We start from the raw sequence: 18536 nt of genomic DNA on the forward strand, positions 1-18536 counted from the left end.
GCTCTACTATGTGCCAACACAGATGGAGAGTTTTACTCCGTTTTTTTTGTCTTAAGATAAAAAAAAATATTGAACAACTTGTCCACATGTCCTTTTGTTCACAATCTGCGATGCTGGATTGAATGCTATAAATTATTATCAATTGTATGGGGGGTTGAAAAGCTATACGTGTTTATGTAGTTTATTTTACAAGCAATTGAGTGATGGGAAAAAATCTGCTGATCGAAATAAACCATACTTGTTTGAACGATCGAGTTATTCGGGGGGAAAACGAGAGTTCACTGGGCACTAATGCGTAAATCTGACAGCTTCTTTAAACGCGTCTCTCCACAGTCACACAAAAGCATTTCAAGGCAGTTTTAACTCCGCTACTCTACATGCCCCCCTCATCAGGGGAAAGAATGCACCTGCTTCTCATCACAGGACAAACGCCAAACTCCGCCGCGGACATCTGCCTATCGATCAACACCGCCTGCTGCTGGTGCCGCGACCGGTTTTGGGCACACCAACTACAACACGGTTCCACGTACCTTCCTCGGCGTGACAGTGTTCTTCTATGTTCAGCAATAATATCCAAAGCACCAAAATCAGCGTTTTACGGAGATCCATGTTTGTCTGGCCAGTTCCGCGGGGCTCTTGTCATCTCTCTCCAGCCTGCGCGCAACGCACAGCAGCAGAGACGCACTCGGTGTTTGAAAAGGAGCGGATGCCGTCTGGGCAAATAGTGCAGGATCTAGGGAGCCACGCGGGCTATTTGATATCTCGGGGGAGGGTTTAACAGACGTGATTGACACCGGGCGAGCGCAATAGAGTGGGATGTGGAGTCGAAGGTATGGGAGGCTCGACCTATCAAGGAGCTGCAACCTGAAATCTCCGCGCCAGGTGTTTCCACTATAGTCAACAGTCAGCCCGCAGTAGTGCCTTCGACCGACTGTCCTTTTGTAGGAAAATGGGGGGGGGGGTCCGGTAAATTAAGCCAATAGTAATCTGTTCGAGAGTTCAGTGAGGAGCACATTCCTCAGTCCTGCACTTGTTTCATGATCTCAGTATCTTGGTTCTAAAGTGGGGTGCACGATTCAGTAGTACTCTGCACTGAGACACAAGCTGTGGTTTAAATGTATCAAAAGGGTGTGCACAACTAAAAACACATACAAAGAAAAGAGAGAAATCTTGGATCATTCCAAAATGCAGATTTTCAATAACGACCAATTGACAACCTCTTCAATTAAACGTGAATTTGCTTTTAGTTGTTTTTAATATGGACAAAAAAATGCAAATTGTTAGAGCCATATTTTATGTTAGTTTAAAATCTCTTATTATATTAATGAATTCCTATTTGATTTAAGGGATGTTTATGTTTTATTCTTATTTATTTAAATATTAGATTTACGTTGTATTAATCCAAAGCATGGCGTAATTAGAGGCAGCTGACAGAGAGTGGGTGGGGTCGCCAGGCCAGGTTAAGAGCCAGGAAATGGGGCATTGACGGGGTGGAACAGGGGGAATCGACACTGCTTTAGACCTCACGCTCACGCTAACGCTCACGCTCACATTCACCAAGTCAAATGAAATGTTCTGTGAATATAAGGAAAAGAAATCATCTTAAACGAAGAAGCAAGACTCTGAGTATAATTGAACACCAACGTGCGAGTCCAGCAAGCGATCCCCTGTAAGGTGAACTGTTTAAAACTTAGGTTAAAAACTGGCAGCAACACAAATAATCACACTTTAAAACCATCATACATAAAAATACAAATTACTTGGTACCTCCCAGTGATAGCACCTAAAAAGACACATCTGACCTGGGACCATTTATTTGTTTAAAGGTCATTTCTGAAAGGAATGAGTGCAGACAATGGACCAATGCCAGAGGATTTATAGCAGATCATTTGTCCACCCTTAGAAGACTCAATACAGTACAAGATAATACACAATGATACGATACAAATACCAGAAACCAATTTTAAAAAGCACTCCATCATTCCTGACTATGTCTGATCCCTCTTTAAAGGCAGAAAGAAATGGGCTGAAAGCAACACATACTATACAATTGTCACAAGGATTGTTTCATTGTCCAACCCCGTCACCCAGAAAATGACTCTCCCACGATGAAACTACGTTCTCAGGGAGACATATCGCGTGTTGTGCCCCCAAAATCCTTTCACATGAGTAAATACAAACAGCAGCACGCTTACTGGGGCAAAAAAAAATCCCAGTTAACATCTTCAGTAACACAGCAGTATTTAATCAGCATAATTGATGGAGTATAACATTTACCGTTCTTTTCTTTTAGACCACAAACTGCCTTGAGACCATTTCTATAATGGAAATCGCTTCCTTTCTCAGGGGACTATTGACTTGATGCTACTGAAAGTGAGGAGACGCAAAAATTATTGAGCTCTTCCGCCAGGTTTGTTTGTGCTTCTACGGACGGTATAGGAGAGCAAGATGAATTGAAACACGGAAGTAGTGTTTCAAGGGTTTGCATCATTGCGACACAGACTACACTTAAAGGTCCCTCGTGCCATCTCTCACCGTCGTAACAACACACACACACACACACACACACACACACACACACACACACACACACACACACACACACACACACGCACACACACACACACACACACAGAAGCATTGCCCTGAATTGATCATTCTCATAGTTAAGCTGGGAAAGCAATACAGTTTATTGCTGATTGACAAGCAAGATAGTGTTTTTTTGCAAAGAAAAAACTAGTGATGTGAACACAGCTTGAATCTGATCAATTCGGTCTTCTCTGAGAGCTGGAAGGAGGAGGCTAGAGGAGATTCACAGAGCTCTCTCCGTGGTTTTTTCAAAATGTAATCAAAACCATGAAAATTCTGCTCAGTACGTGAGTGGTGCCTTTTATTCAGTTGTATTCAGAAGTGTTCATATTCTTTCGTTCAAAGAACTATAGAGGCTCTGTGTAGTACAATTATACCATACTGTGTAATTATATCCTCAGAAAAGTCCAAGTTCATTGATTCATCAGTCTGCTTATTGTATGAAATCATCCTTGCTTTTACACTCGAGTGAAACCTGAATACAGACTGAATGTTAAAGCTGAGACTTCCTCAAAAACATAAACTGACATTTTCCTGCCTTAATGATATTGAGTCTCCACTTGGCAGCTCTTCAATATGTACCACCAGCCTCGGCTATTTAGCTACTTTTCAAACTTTAATGACATGCTAATGAAAAGGCTAGTCAGCACACCTAATTTTCTCCTTAAGCAAGCCCTGCAACAGCCGGACATTAAACAGCTTTGTAATAAATGCAGTAAGTACTTTTAATACCGCACACATGCAAAATCCCTCTCTGCGTGCAAGAGCATGCACCCCCACACGCTATATATGCTCCATGATCAGCGGTAAGACTCATTATCACTGTCGTCACCCAGCCTGCATCTCCATCCCTGCCCTCTCTACTCCACCACAGGCTCTCTCATACACACACACACACACGCGCACACACACACACACACACACACACACACACACACACACACACACACACACACACACACACACACACACACACACACACACACACAGATTATGGGCCATCAGCCTGACTGATCCTCCCCAGTAGGGGGGCTGGTAGCTTCAGTCCTGGAAGCTGATGAACATGATCATCTGTCCTCCTCTGTGGTCATTACTCACCAAGGACAGAGGCCAACAGCCCCGTTCACTCACTCTGTCTCTCCCCTCACAGTCCATTATGTACTGCAACAGACTTTTTTGTGCACTCAGCTTCACATCACATATTCGCCACAATCTGCTTAATTACCAGCTGCGACAGCGACTCTGTGTGTGTGTGTGTGTGTGTGTGTGTGTGTGTGCGTGTGTGTGTGTGTGTGTGTTTCTGTGGTGTTTATATGTCTCTCTGTCTTTCTGTCTATGGCTGATTTTTTCACCGCGTTAGCATCGCAGCCATGCAAGATGCAGTCACAAAACGTTGCAGGTGAGTAGTTGGGATGAAAATGAAGTCCAAATTTGAAAATAGGTGTGGTCCGAGCAAGGGTGCCGGAAGTACAGGGGTAGAAAGTAGGTCTAGGGGAGGGGCCATTGCCTCACCAGTTAACGCTGCGGGCCTGTTTTGCTGTGTTCACATTGCTAGATGATCTCTAGCTTCAAAGCAAACTTTTTTTAATGTGTAAATTCTAACAGCATAGGGATGGTGTTTTCTCTGGTGTGTATGACCAAAACCAACAATGCATTAATCAGTGTTTCAAGACTTTCTGACACCCCTCCCCCTATCTGTGGCATTCAGCACATGAATTCCTACTGAAAATGTAAATCTTTTAACAACGTGTCACTAATAGAAATTCGAAGTGTCAGCAGTTTTCTGAAACAGTTGGACACTGTTGTTTTTCACCAACATCACTCAATCAGCACTGTATAGTACATTTTAACAGCACATTTATACACTAGCAGGCCAGCCATTAGCAATTATGGACAAAAAAACATCCAAATTGGGCCCCTCATCCACACCACCCACCCTAAGCTCTACCGACATGGGTAATGTCAAATAATAAGCTTCTGGCCATTATTAGCCTTGCAGTGACAGAGAGTCACAACCATTTCCAAATCCAGTGTTATAGACCTGTGCAGGCCATGTTCTGTTTTGCATACATATATGCAATATGATTATACAGGACAAAAGGTCAAGTCACTTATTTCAAAACCCAGATTTTCCTTTTTTAAGACTGTGACATTTATCTTCCTCATTTTGCATTAAAGCAAACAAGACGTGAAAAAAATGCCATCCACGAAGGGACACGTCACCAACAACAGTTGTTATTGTTAAGGGAGAACAGTTGAAGCAGACATTCAAAAGGCTACTTGTTAGTTGGTCTTTTCACAGGAATTGTTGAAAATGAGAGAAAATAGAACACTTCCAGCCAAAGTGTCTTAGACAAACTCCTGCTCCATTTTATGTGATTGCTTTCTCGCTGCACACATACAGTACTCTTTCCCTTTTGCCCTCTGACAACACACTCGACGGCTAAATCTGCTGCAACACCGCCACTGCCAACACCACCCCCAGCAATGCATTTGCATTATCGATCACAATGACCAGGGAAAATAAAAAAGATGTGAATCACAACCTGATAGCGTGAGCGAGAAGGGCGTAGAAGCAGTTAATAGATGTCAATTCCTGCACACATCTCACACACATACATGCGGCTCAGTTTTGACGGTTCATTACTATGCAACGATTTCATGCTGATCCTCTCTGCTGGCCCCTCCCTCTTTGTTCCTCCTCGCATACACATTAGAGAGAGAGGAGGGGAGCAGGAGGAGGAGAGGGAGCAGCGACACCTGACCTTTGAGGACCTTTGAGGAGAGAACAAAGAGAGAATAATGAGAGGTGTGTGTATGTTTAGAAATACAACCACGCTGGCTAAAATCTGAAAATGCTAAACTAAAACTGAGGTCATCTCCGTTCAGAATGAAATCTAACATGTCACCCTCCTCTTTCTCTCTCCTCATTTCCTGTCCACCTCTCCACTATGCACTATTGATAAAAGGTAAAAATGTCCACTCTATCTCCACGATCCCACACTACACCACACAAAAATAAAGTATTATATGGATGTAGCCTCAGTGTGAACACGGTGTAAGTCACAATAATGAGGGTGAAATAGTTTCAGGGTTGAAGCCCTCTGCCGTTCTGCCTCTTTGTCCTCCTTCTGCATAAATGTCACAGTAATTTTTTGACACCCTTTGGGATTCAAGGGAAGCACGGGCGGAGCGAAGAGGGGTTGTGGTGGGAGGTGAGAAAAAAAAGGGGGGGGGGGGGGACAGGAGAGGCGAGGAATTGGGGCGATAGAAGGAGGTGGTGGAGAGAGCGGGGTGTTTGATAACAGTATGGCTACGAGTCCCTGATGTATTGTACCATAACTGTGTTATTCCCAAGACGGGACACTGTAAATGCTGCCAAGTGAAAAGGTGTTAATGTGTCTTTGAAAGCGATATACGCCTACACACAGACCAGTTGCACACACACACACACACACACACACACACACATCCACGTGCCCACACATAAAGCTGTGGGGACAATAATAGATACAGAGTGTTTTAAATGGGCACAGGGGAGTGGGCGTCACTCTGTGCTTTATTTAGAGGGGTTTACAGACAATTGTCATTCCAGTTATGAGATGATTAGCTGCTGGGCGTTAATCACACCAACATCCCATAATGAAATTAGATTGCAAATACATTCTAACAATATCTCTGGACAGATTGTTTTTATTGCCTTCATTAGTAATTCTATAATAGCCTTTTTGTGATCTGTTAGTGGATTTATTACAATCATACTTTTCTTTTATTAATGCAAATGAGATAATAACCTTTTCGCGTGGATGGACTATAAATCAGAGTTTAAATAAGTGCAGGACGTCACAAGTGAGAACAGAGGAGACGAAAGGTCGTAGTTCATAAACTGGAATCAAATTAGTAACGGTGAGACTTTACCGGGATATCGTGGAGTCACTTTTTTATCTTTACATCGTGTCATTTGAGAAGCAGGTCACACTGGTGTCCGGGTGGTGCGTCCTGGAAAAAAATGGGTAAAGCAGCTCATGGGAGGATAACTGTCATTGGCTAATGAGTCCTCGTGTTGCAATTAGTTCCGGGTACAAGAGTTTGTTGTGTCATCAAGGTCATTCCAAAGTTTTGGAGTCGCATCAGGACATGATGTGGGCTCAGTGCTGGAATTAGTATGCCTACAAGTACATGGCCTGCTTTCAAAATACTACTTAGGTAAAAGTACAGAAAAATGCGTTATTACTACTATATATTATAGATGATTTTATTAGACTGTTAATACTGATGCAACAATGTGTCATTTTGCTGTTGTAGCTGGTCAAGGTGGGTCACAACCTGGTCACAAGATAAAGGTTGGGGGTTGTGAAATGACTAAAAGGTGAGGAAAGAAAGTACTCTTTGGTGCAACCTCTGGCATTTTCATGGACATCTGAAACATGACAAGTGGACACTGCTTTTTTTCCAAACAAGATGGGGGGGTGGGGGTGTTATGTATTTTAAATGCTTCTCATATGTTTTTGAATGTAAAATATGAATCTGAAAAGTAACTGTAGCTGTAGCTAGTTGTGGTTCTTGTAGAATAAAGTGGTAACTCAAGATCGTTGTCATGGAAGTACTTGAGTGAGTCCAAGTTAAGTGACAATATATTTGCACAAAGTTTTAGCCGACATATACGTATGAAGGTACGTACCTTGACTTTTCATTTTTGATGATTGATGATTGAGCAGCCAAAATGCAGCCCTTTTCTCTGGACTTTTTTATGGTTGGATGAAATATTGTCTAAAGCTGCTTTCACACCACTGTGCGGTAACTCGCTGCCCCACTTATTTCAATAAGGGCAGGTGACAGAGGGGAAGCAGTTGCCGCTTTCATGAACATGTACAGAGTTTGCTTTGCCTCCCAGAGTTCACAGTGCTGAACTTCGGGCTGTTAACGGTGGGGCCAGGAACTTAAAAATGCTTTTCTTTTTTGGGAAACACATGTAGGCGGTTGACAGGGAAGTTGTCAAGCGGCGGAAACAACTTAAGAGTAGGTGGCGCATACTGTATAATATGTCACTTTGGAATTAAACTTTTCAATTAACTCGATCCCACTACTTATGGACTTTGTGGCCAAACATGAAGAATCTTGTTTAATTGAGGAGATGTGGGACTGTTTCCAGATGGGTTTTTGCATCTGACCTAACATTTCTGGCAGAGTACTTTGGCAATTGGGAAGACAAGGAAGCACAGCAGGGTTGGTTTCTAATGCTAGTCACAAACAATATCTCAGTTATTCTATTCGGGACAAGAACATTTGAAAAAAAAAACACTAGATTATATTGAACATAAAGTTGTTCTGGGAGGTATTAGATAGATTTATATGAGAAACAAATCCTGCTCTGTCACTGACCAACTTTTTATCCTTCCTCTGTGAAACTCCTCTTTTATTTTTGTTGCAAGAGGCTGAAAAGAGAGAGAAGAAAAGATGAGGACTAAAACGTAAATGTTTAAAAAGAGCAAGAGAGAAAGAGGGATGTTGAGGTGGATATGACACAGTAAAATCAGGGCCAAGCCTACTGTCAAGTAGCCATGTGGCAGTTTGCAGATAAGGTCCGTGACTAAGTAATCAGGAATATACAGTGTGATCTACTGCTCGCCGACACATTCGAGGATACGACATCTGCCAGGAGGCCTCATTTCTCTACCACAGCAGGCTGGTTCTGAGGCGACTCACTCGGCAGGAAGTGAATCCGATATCATTTTTCCAAAGGATTGTTATTCCAGCCACCACTGTTACTGCGCCAGTATTTTTAAATATCAACACAGATAGTGCAAACCTATCGTGACTTTAGATAAAGTTCAATTATACAGTTTACACAAGCGGCCTTGGTTGGTATGGAGCCGCGTGTGTGTCTGTTCCTCTATAGTATTTTATATTTAAATGTGTGTGTTGTAGTTCAGCGTTGCAGGGCGGTTTATCAGACACTGAATACACTCTGTGCAGGTGATGGGAGATTACGGGACACCACTGTTTTCAATTTTTAGAGCTGACTTCAGACAGCCAGGGAAATGGAACAACTGTGACTTTCTTTGCTTTTTCTTCACCTCTATTTTGTTACTTTAACCCTCTTTTTGTCCCTGTCCCTCCTCCTCTCCCTCTACATAGTGGTATGTAGGACATACCTTTCTTCCTATTACTCATTTTGTCTTTGTGTCCTTTTTTCCTCTTTCTACCTGCCTGCTCTCTGCTTTTGTCTCCATCTCTCTATCTCTTGTATTCATAATTCTACAGCAGTGACGAATGCAAAGCAGGACAATTGCTTGGCCCCTAGAAGCTCACAGTGTTGGATGAACAGTTCTTGAGATACAGAATGAACAGTCATATGTGCAAAGGCCTACACAGAGATTTCTTCCTTTATAGTTAAATAATGCTGCTACAGCACATGTCACCTCAGACATCATATCTATACATGCTCACCAAATATGATCCCAATAGCACAAAGTGTCAAGGAGATGTGAACATTTTGGAATATAAGCCCAACCCACTGCATTAGAGCAAACCTTGAGGGCCAGCTAAAGCAAAACTGTATGGAACATCAAAATTCTGAAAATGTAACTTTTCCAGTTTGGATCCATAGAGTTTCTGTCCCAAATTTGGTGATAATATCTCAAAATTTGTAGTAGTGTAACAACAGGTTTGTACAATGACAGACTATCTATCTAGATGCAAATGGTCATGGCTAGTTCTTGAAGATTAGATACTTAAATTCGATGAATCGATAAAATGGAGGAAAAAGACTGCAGTATTTCAACTGCAAAACAGTGGTGGGCCATGTTCAGAAACTTGCCAAAACGGTGAACTATCAACACAGCGGAACTTTACAGGCTTTAGCTGAGAAAATCAAGCACATCGCAGTATGAGCGGTATGAACAGTCAGACCCACAACATCAAATTTTGCTCTCTATAACCAAAGTGTTCCCAGCAGCCATTTAGGGTGATGTGCATTTCTTTGCTCCTCATGAAGGAAAGGTGAGAGAAAGAAGAGCATGAAAAATCAATTGAGCCAAGTGTGGGGGGGGAATAGAGAGAGAGAAGAGAGAGAGAGAGAGAGAGAGAGAGAGAGAGAGAGAGAGAGAGAGAGAGAGAGAGAGACGAAGCAGTGGACTGAGAGTGAAAAATGTGTTGGCTTGTCAGCATGGGCTCGATGTCTCAGGAGAAACTGTTGGGGATTCATCACAAGAGACAAATTATATTGCAGTGGTATCCCTCTTTCCTGAGTTTATATGTGCGTACATGAGTATAAATGTGTGTATGTGTGTGTGTGTGTGTGTGTGTGTGTGTGTGTGTGTGTGTGTGTGTGTGTATCATAGGTTATTTCATGATTTTATGATTGAAAATTCTTCAGCATATGAACCATGTCATACATGGTTGCCTCCGAGCCTCTGCTGCGCATTGACAGTAATTACATTATCGACTGTTTAACCTTTTATATGACACAATAAAAGGCATCATTGATGGATATGTACAGTGTGTAGAAAAATGTTTTTCACATTAAATTGGCATTTTACATCAAGGTTTGCATCACCAGTGTGATTACCAAGATTATATTGTCGCCCATAAACACAGACAAACATTTTCTACTAATGACCGCTTCATCTAGGTCTTGGGCCTTGGGGCGGCAGTAGCTCAGTCCATAGGTGCAAGTCACCGCAGGGTTGCTAGTTCAAGTCCCTGTGTGGACCATGTATGGAGCGTGGACTGGTTGCTGGAGAGGTTCCAGTTCATCTCCTGGGCACTGCCGAGGTGCTGTTGAGCAAGGCACCGAACCCCCAACTGCTCGGAGCGCCAGTCACTGGCAGCCCCCTCGCTCTAACATCTCTCCTTAATTGCATGTATAGGTCCTGTCTGTGCATGTGTGTATTTCGGGCCTGTGTGTGTAACATGATTAATAATAAGAGTGAAACAATTAATTTCCCCGTTGTGGGATAAATAAAGTAATTTTTCTTCATTTTACTCAATATCTTAACCTGAATATATCATATACAGTACCTACTACACACACATTCAAACACCTGCTAATGCAGCCCACTAACATATTTCAGGATCCAGAGTGTAAAATCGCTGCCACAATTGTTTTACAAGTGACACTTCATCACAGCTTTGAGCCACAAGGTGTAGCCTCGCTGTACAAGTACAAAATGTTCAGTGGCATGTGTGGCACATTGTTTAATTAAGCAGCTACCTAATACAGGGCACAGGGTGTTTAAATTAGATTACAGCTACGCAAATCAAAGTTAGTTTAATAATATCTCTACTGCAGCAATTAGGACATATAACTTTCTGCTCGCTGTAGTCATAGAGACATGATGAAATCGGCTCTTCACCCTCCTACTGCTCTTCATAATGAGCACAAGTGGAAAATAATGGTCAAATAGCTACACAGCACAAGGAGGATGATGCTCATTTTGTGAAAACAAAAAGGAACAAAATAATTTAGATTTTACCCAATTTAAAACAAAGCTTTTTTTACACATTGTATCTGCGTAATGTGCAAGTGTGTGAGTGACACTGTGTTGTTGACAGCCATGACAGTAATATTTATTTATATAAGCTCTGTGAGAGTACGAAAACACTCAATCCAAAGAGAAATGCAAAAAGCCCGTATTCAGAACCTGTGTCTTTAAACTAACTGTCAGGACTTCTGTACAGTTGTGATGTCACATATACTATATATATATATAGATAGCAAGTGCTGTTACAGTCATTCCCTGGCTGCAGTGTACACCATGTTCAGATAATAAAACCTGTGTAGGTCCACACAGAAAGTGAATTAGAAACCAATAAGGGAATCGATAAAGAATGGGACCTTTAAGCAGAATCGACACCAGCATTGGCATCAATATAATCTTATCAATTCCAATTCCTACCCAGCAGTGACATTAAGCTACTGTGGGCCACTAAAAGGACAAGATAAAAAGAGAAAAGAGAAATATGCATGGAGGAGAAGAGAAAGAGACACGCAGCCAGATCCCTGCATAGATGTGAGGCGTTATAGAGGTCTATGACCAGGGTCAAACTGTTTTTATCACCCCAGTTTATTCCTTGGTGCTGAATGATGAGGACTTCAAATTGTACTAAGATTGGATCTTACAAAAATGAATATGAATATAATGGTTGAAGGATGGCAATAACATCAGTCCGCTTACAGTGCAAACCAATCTCATATCAATAAACTGCCATAGATTGGGTTGCATCGAGAACTGAGGTTCCATCACAGTTATGTTGAAGCAGATGGCAGATCTTTCGTTCTCTTTCTCTCTCTTTTCTGAGAATCACCAGAGGTAGATTGCAGTTGATAACTTGCTGCAGAAAAGAGCCTCTGAGTGTGGGCTGTATAGGATTACAACAGCAAGAGTCTTGCTGAAAATGATGCATCAGCATATGTGCACAGAAATTATGAAATAATTTGATTTTGAACAAGTTTGTGAGAGCAAAGTGCAGATACTCTGCGGCTTGAGCCAGTTTTATATCTGCATTGTATCTGTATGGGCTAACTGTCCCAATGGACTTGGTTGCCAGTGTCATGCCACTCCTGCTCAGTAATCTAGTCACCAGTCCTGCTCTTCTAGCTCTACTTACTAAATGAAACAGTCCATCAATGCCAACTGGAAGAGAGCATTTTTCTGTAACCTAATTCAATTTTTGTATGTGGCCATCTTATATATATATATATATATATATATGTGTGTGTGTGTGTATGTTATATTCCATGGTTATGAGTGGTAAAAATAGTTACAGTTATAAAGTTATTAATGGCAGCCAAATCTTTTACCTCTTCCCTTGCCGGTTGCACAAAAATTAGCCATTGCTTGGTTGCTGCATCGTCATGCTTCATGCTGTGTCAGAAGCACAGAAACTTACAACTACGTTTGTTTTTAATTGGTAATCCTAATGATCCTATGATCCCAAGTAGGACAATGGCAGAATTCCTGACCACAATCACAGGTACGGGGTTTGATTCCCAGGAGACGTTCATGGCTTGTGCAAATAACCACTCGAAAAACTTTTGCCAGTGAAAGATCCCGTCATTTTTGCTTCTTTGCACTGGTAATTCTGACTGGTCGGTCGGGGTTGGGTTAAGCATCAGTAATCGATTACTCCAGTACTGATTGGAAGTCAGGATTTGTTACATACTATGTAGAACTCGGTTATTTGTTTTTCTGCTTTGTAAGTATCATTATCTTACTACGATGTTACTATGACAGGTGCCTTATGCAGCCACAACACAATGGAATTCCCCACATAACGTGAGCTACACTTTGTTAGCTGTATGGGTACTAAAGGATAAATGGCAAGTTAATGTTGCATTAGCTAACATTACTTGCAGCTATTTCATTTGAATGAAATGTGGATCAAATTGGAATACATTAACTCATTCATGAAGACTGTTTCTGTCTGAGTCACTGGTATGTAATATGCCCCCCTGTTAAAGCCCAGTGACTTTTATAGCCCGTAGCTGTGGAGGTACCAGGGACACAAGTAACTGAATATTTCTAACTTGGGGGGGAAAAGTGGCAAAAAGCATCAGGTGCACATAGTCATGGTGAGACAGGCTCTCTGGGCAGCAATGATTGACCTGTCAATATGAATGATGTTTTCGCAGTCATGGTTTTGTTTTAATAGAGTTCTAGATCAGACTGGATAGCACCATAATTAACAGCACACATTTCCTTTGAAGTTGCTGCTGGCCAATGTGTTGCATCTCTGTGATCAATATGGCCAATCCAAAATGAAAAGGTTTGAGGCAATGACAGCTGATGACAGGTGACTCTTCTAACTGCTGTAACTTCTTCAGCATACACAACTTTAAAAACTGCTTGTGGAAGAGAACTGACAGTGGACTCCTCTCCAGTTCAGCAAACAACTGCTTGTGCATCACATTTCGACCTGTCTGTCAATCCTTAAAAGGAGCTTGTTGAGTTACATAATAGATTACTATACTGACATTGTTTGACAATGTCCAAACATGCATACGTACTTTGCTTTATTTACAAGTGAAAGATAAGGTGTGTCATCCTTCAACTCCTCTCCCCAATGTTTTACAATGTGCGCTGACAGTGCTTAATTTTGCTAGGACAACATCACTATTTGTATAATTGATTACACCTACAGGCTATGGAGCAAGGTACAAGCAGGCCAAAGGATGAAGAGCTAAGCATATGCAAATCTAAAGCAGAATATTCATGCATTACGATTATAGTCCCTCTCTCGCCGGGATTTCTGGAGGCGTGGGAATGATAAATTGTTTCTCAAACTTCGGCTGAACTTTCTTTACCCTCAACTGGCATTAAATATGTAATAGTGTGTTGCATAAAGCTAAATTTGGGTTGTGTAGGCATAGAAACATCAGCGTTTTTCTTTTTCATGAGTTTTTATGAGCTGCCTCGTTTTGGGACGTTGTTTTTGTTTTGCTTGTGCGACTGTGCAGGTACCTGCCAGTGTTTCTTTTCATATGGTTCCAAGATCGTATTTGTGTGTTAAGTGTATGCATGATTGTGTGTACATAATGCATTTCAGTGCGTGCATCTGCTTTGAGATTACATCTGGTTTTCAAATTGCTTTGTGTGTGCCACTTGCATTGACAGGGAAATGCAATGACATTTTAACAGTTCTTCAGAAGCTGTGTAAAAGTCACCTCTAAAAACTAAAATGAGGGAAAGCGAGTGAACAAGGAAGTTAGTGTGCAGATCAGGTAAACAATTATCTCCTTCCGCCCCAAGCAAGATGAAAGGCTGAATATGGGCACCTGATGCCTTGGGGAATTAAACCACACTGTAGAGGTGCAGTAGTTGGTGGAAAATTAATTATTAAACCCAGACACCGGATGCCCCTTATTGCTTTGACCAAAAGATCAGTACACTTTGTAACTTCATCAAGTTGCAGAATAGTAAACCAAGAAGGATTGTGCTAGAAAGCAGCTGTATCCACAGCTTTGGACTATTGCCACGGTGCTAAATGAGATGCTTTATACATCACACACAGACTGCAAGGCTACAGTATTGAGGCATTTTGTTCTCCTACTCTACCCTTGACAGTGCTGACAACTTGAACTGCACCAAGTAAAGCTCCTTATTTAAACAACGTGATCCTAGAGAAAAGGCTAACGGATATACCGTCTGACACACTACTGCCACTTTATTTACATCAGCCTCTGTAGTTATGCCTCGGAGTATACAGAAATATTCTGTATTATTCACGCACGCACGCACACGCATACGCACACAAACACACACACACACACACACACACAAATATACTTTTATGAATTTTTTTACTTTTGTTGTATTGTTGTGAGTTGTGTGTAGGTTTCAGGATGATCCATTAGAGCAAACTGTGATAGACCATGTTAATGGAATGACAATGAAGGAAGCAGGACAAAGAGTGGTATTAGAAGATCTATGACCGAAACACCTATACCAGGGAAATCTCCTGGAGGCAAAGGACTTAGCCTGCTGTTACACCAGTGTGGAGCCTTGTCAAGGCTGGATCTGGCACAACAGAGAGTTTCCCCCCGTTGCCTGCAAGGAAGAACATTGCCTGTGATGTGGACAAAGCCCTCTGGCCTGTACAAAGACGTGATGCTGAGGCAGAATGAATCTCTCATCTGTGGGACTGTATGACTGTACTTGAAGTACTAACATGACACACTATGTTCTGCAAGTTGTGAATATGCATTTTGTTTTTTCTGCATCTACAGCATTGATTGACTTTTAGCACAAATAAAAATGGTTTTGAGATCATTGACGGTTTTTGCGAATCAAAGAGGAGTCAGAGGTTGTGTGAATGTAGTTTGAAGATTTGGTTCAATGTTCACAGTTTTGAGGAAAGGGTGAAAGGGTTTAAGTAGTGTGTCTTTAGCAACTGTGAAAAAAAACTCTAAGTGAAGCTGTTAAAGCCCTGAGTATGAGCCCTTTTTCTGTCAGACTCTTGTAAGACGCTAGTAAGTGTGTGTGTGTGTGTGTGTGTGTGTGTGTGTGTGTGTGTGTGTGTGTGTGTGTGTGTGTGTGTACCTGGTCGCCATCGATTTAACCAGATGCTTGTCATTGTCTTGTGCTTTTGTAGTAAAGACCGACAATAGAACTTGTGTGTTCTGCTATTAGATTCCCAGGTAGGAGGGTGGAAAGATCCATGTGTGTCCCACTGCTCTACTGGTAACAGATCAATATTCTTTGAGAGGAGAGGAGAGGAGAGGAGAGGAGAGGGTTCCTGGGGTAAAACCATCACGTTAGACCCAGCTTCAGCCTGCAATTTAGACGGCTAAAATCTTTGACATCAGCAGTGTGTCTGATCAAAGTTAAGCACTACCATAACATTGCCTGTTGGAGGATGTATACGGCACAGAGCAATAGTCTCATTTTCTAAATATCACTTTTGTATAGTATCACCAGCCTACTTACCTTGCTATCTACCACTGGTCTACATCATAATTATGTAAATTACACAGAAAAAAGCTATTTTTCTAAGCTGCCTGATTATGAAGGGTGCTATCCCTCACATTGATGCCTCATAAGCATAAAAACCATGTAATTATGCTCCAAAGGCACTGCTCTAATAGGGTTATCTATAAATACAGCAATTTGTACTTGATTGGCTTCATTTATAGTGCGTTGCCAGTGCAACTCAAATTATTGTTGCATTGTATTCCTCAGAAGAAAAGTGCAGTGTGAATCACAAAAGTAGGAAACGAGAGGCATCCACTCAATCAATGTCCACCAATAAAGTATTATTTAGAAGTTATATCCACGGATAAACTACATTCATAGCAATGTGGTTAAACTTCTATTAAAGGGCCCATATTGTAAAATGTTATAAGAGCAGGGCAAGTTTCTATATAAAATTGTACAAGTATATAGTATTATACTGTATTATACTTTATACATATATGTATAATATTTGTCATTTGTATTTCTCGAGTTTTGTGACAAAATGAATATTCCCCCGGGGATAATTAAAGTATTTCTGATTCTGATTCTGATGCAGGACATCAGTTGTGATGTCACTACATACAATATATATGTCGAAAGTGCCACTTTAGTGCTGTTGCTGTCACACCGCGGTGAGGAATGTCCTGTCTTGGGCTTTTTGTCTTGTAAATTTCATGGTTATATTTTGAAAAGTAACTCTCTTCTCGTTTCAGGTCACTTGCCCTTCCTCATGTGTCACCGGTCTGGTGTCTCCCCTAATCCCTGATTGTTTCCACCTGTGCTCCCTTCCCTGGTGTATATATTGTCTTTGTCTTCCCCTGTCACGTCGCCAGAGTATTTCGTCATGTCATGAAGCTCCAGCATTTCACAGCCTTGCCACAGAGTTGCCTAGTAATTTGATAAGTATTGCCTTGCTTGTTTTTCTGTTTTCTTGTATACCTCTGAAGAAGTGTGATTTTGATTTTGATAAAGTTTTTTGGTCAGTTGAGAACCCTTTTTGTTTTCTAGATAGTCATAGCCCTTTGTTTTGTTCCACCCTCCTTGTGGAGCGCTTTGATTTTGTAATTATTCTCAGCACAGTGAAGAGTAGATAACTTTATAGCCTTTTGTCCTTTTCCTCCTCGAGAGTGAATTTTTGTTGTAACGTTTCTTAGTTTATTCATTATTAGACCAGTGTAGAGTTTTTGGTTTCTCCTCCTTCGGGAGCGAATTTCAGTTTCTAGCCCTGTTTATGGTTTTCTTGTCTATACTCTGTCTGTTGACGAGTTAGAGTTAAAAGCCGTTTTGTTGTCACTTCTTCTGAAGGAGATACAAGAGTTTCAGAATAAAAGCCTGTCATACTCGTTCTCTGACTGCATCTGAGTCCTCATTTCGCCAGGCCTGACAGTTGCAGTTGTTCCCCGGCTGCAATGATGGTGCAAAGACACCTAGAGCGCAGATGTGGAAGACCCATAAACGTTGGCGGTGAATACAGGCATATTCATCTGGACAGTATAAGAATAATACTGTGCTCTAAAATTAAAGAATAAGTAAATTAAAGAGATAAATAAAAAGTTAAGTTGATGAATTGACAAGTAATGATGTCACCTCAGCACAATGACCTGAACAAAAGCAGCCATCTGAACTACCAGTGTGCCAAACATCCCACCTACCTGTGGACTGATGAGTGTCAGCTTTATAGACTGCACCCACCTTCAAACACACAAACACACTCATCCAGTCTGCTTCTCTATCACATTACTCTTCCTCCCACAGGCCACACCATGAATCTTCATTCGGAGAGATACGGACAAAGACGGAGAACGGGATCGAGGCTACACAATGACTGCAGTGAGTCAGTGCTTGTAATGTGATTTGTCACTCCCTCTGCTCTCTCTCTGATGTGATTACGGGACGGGCTTTGGGCCGGCCGTGTAAGATGAGATGGTGGCCTCTGATAGGAGAAGCAGAGCAGAAACCAGGAAGTGCTTGGCTCATCTGCAATCTGTCACACCGGACCCCAGAATACCGGATTTAAGAACATAACAACTGCAAAGATCTCAGGGGATTAATTCTGAATGAATTAAATGGACTTGACAGCATTTGCTATACATTCTCTCATTTTTCTCTCTTGTACACAAACAAACACACAAACACACACACATACGCATAAATCCGAACAACATACCCTATGTATTATGTCAGTGCCACACACATAACATATTTGACTTTGACTATCAGTTGTGTGTGCTGTAACAAATGCATTAAAGAATGGAAAGGCACTTGCGGAGCATAGACTGCCAACAAGGCCAATGGTGCCTTCACATGGTCCTTTTGTTGAGTTAGGAAGTCATTCTTTCAATTTTTGTCTGTTCATAAGCTTTAACTCGTAATTTGGAAACAACATGGACACTACAAAGAAGAGGATGTGTCATATCTATCGCTCAGCGCATTTTAACAACACGTTTAAAAATGTTTCATGACAACAAAGAGCGAGGGCAACCAATCAGG

The 18536-nt window shown here is 41.5% G+C and overlaps 1 protein-coding gene across 1 annotated transcript in view; it reads right to left on the bottom strand.

Moving 5' to 3' along the window:
* Positions 1-609, bottom strand: part of epha10 (EPH receptor A10) — a gene marked incomplete at both ends in the record, with an annotated part of 163457 nt that extends 162848 nt beyond the window's left edge. Inside the window, one exon of the mRNA XM_083926187.1 lies at positions 531-609. Coding sequence (XP_083782313.1) covers positions 531-609 — 79 coding nt within the window. The remainder of the gene's footprint in view (positions 1-530) is intronic.
* Between the last annotated feature and the right edge of the window lie 17927 nt (positions 610-18536).

This window comes from Echiichthys vipera (genome assembly GCF_963691815.1).
Source record: "Echiichthys vipera genome assembly, chromosome: 13".
NCBI lineage: Eukaryota > Metazoa > Chordata > Actinopteri > Perciformes > Trachinidae > Echiichthys > Echiichthys vipera.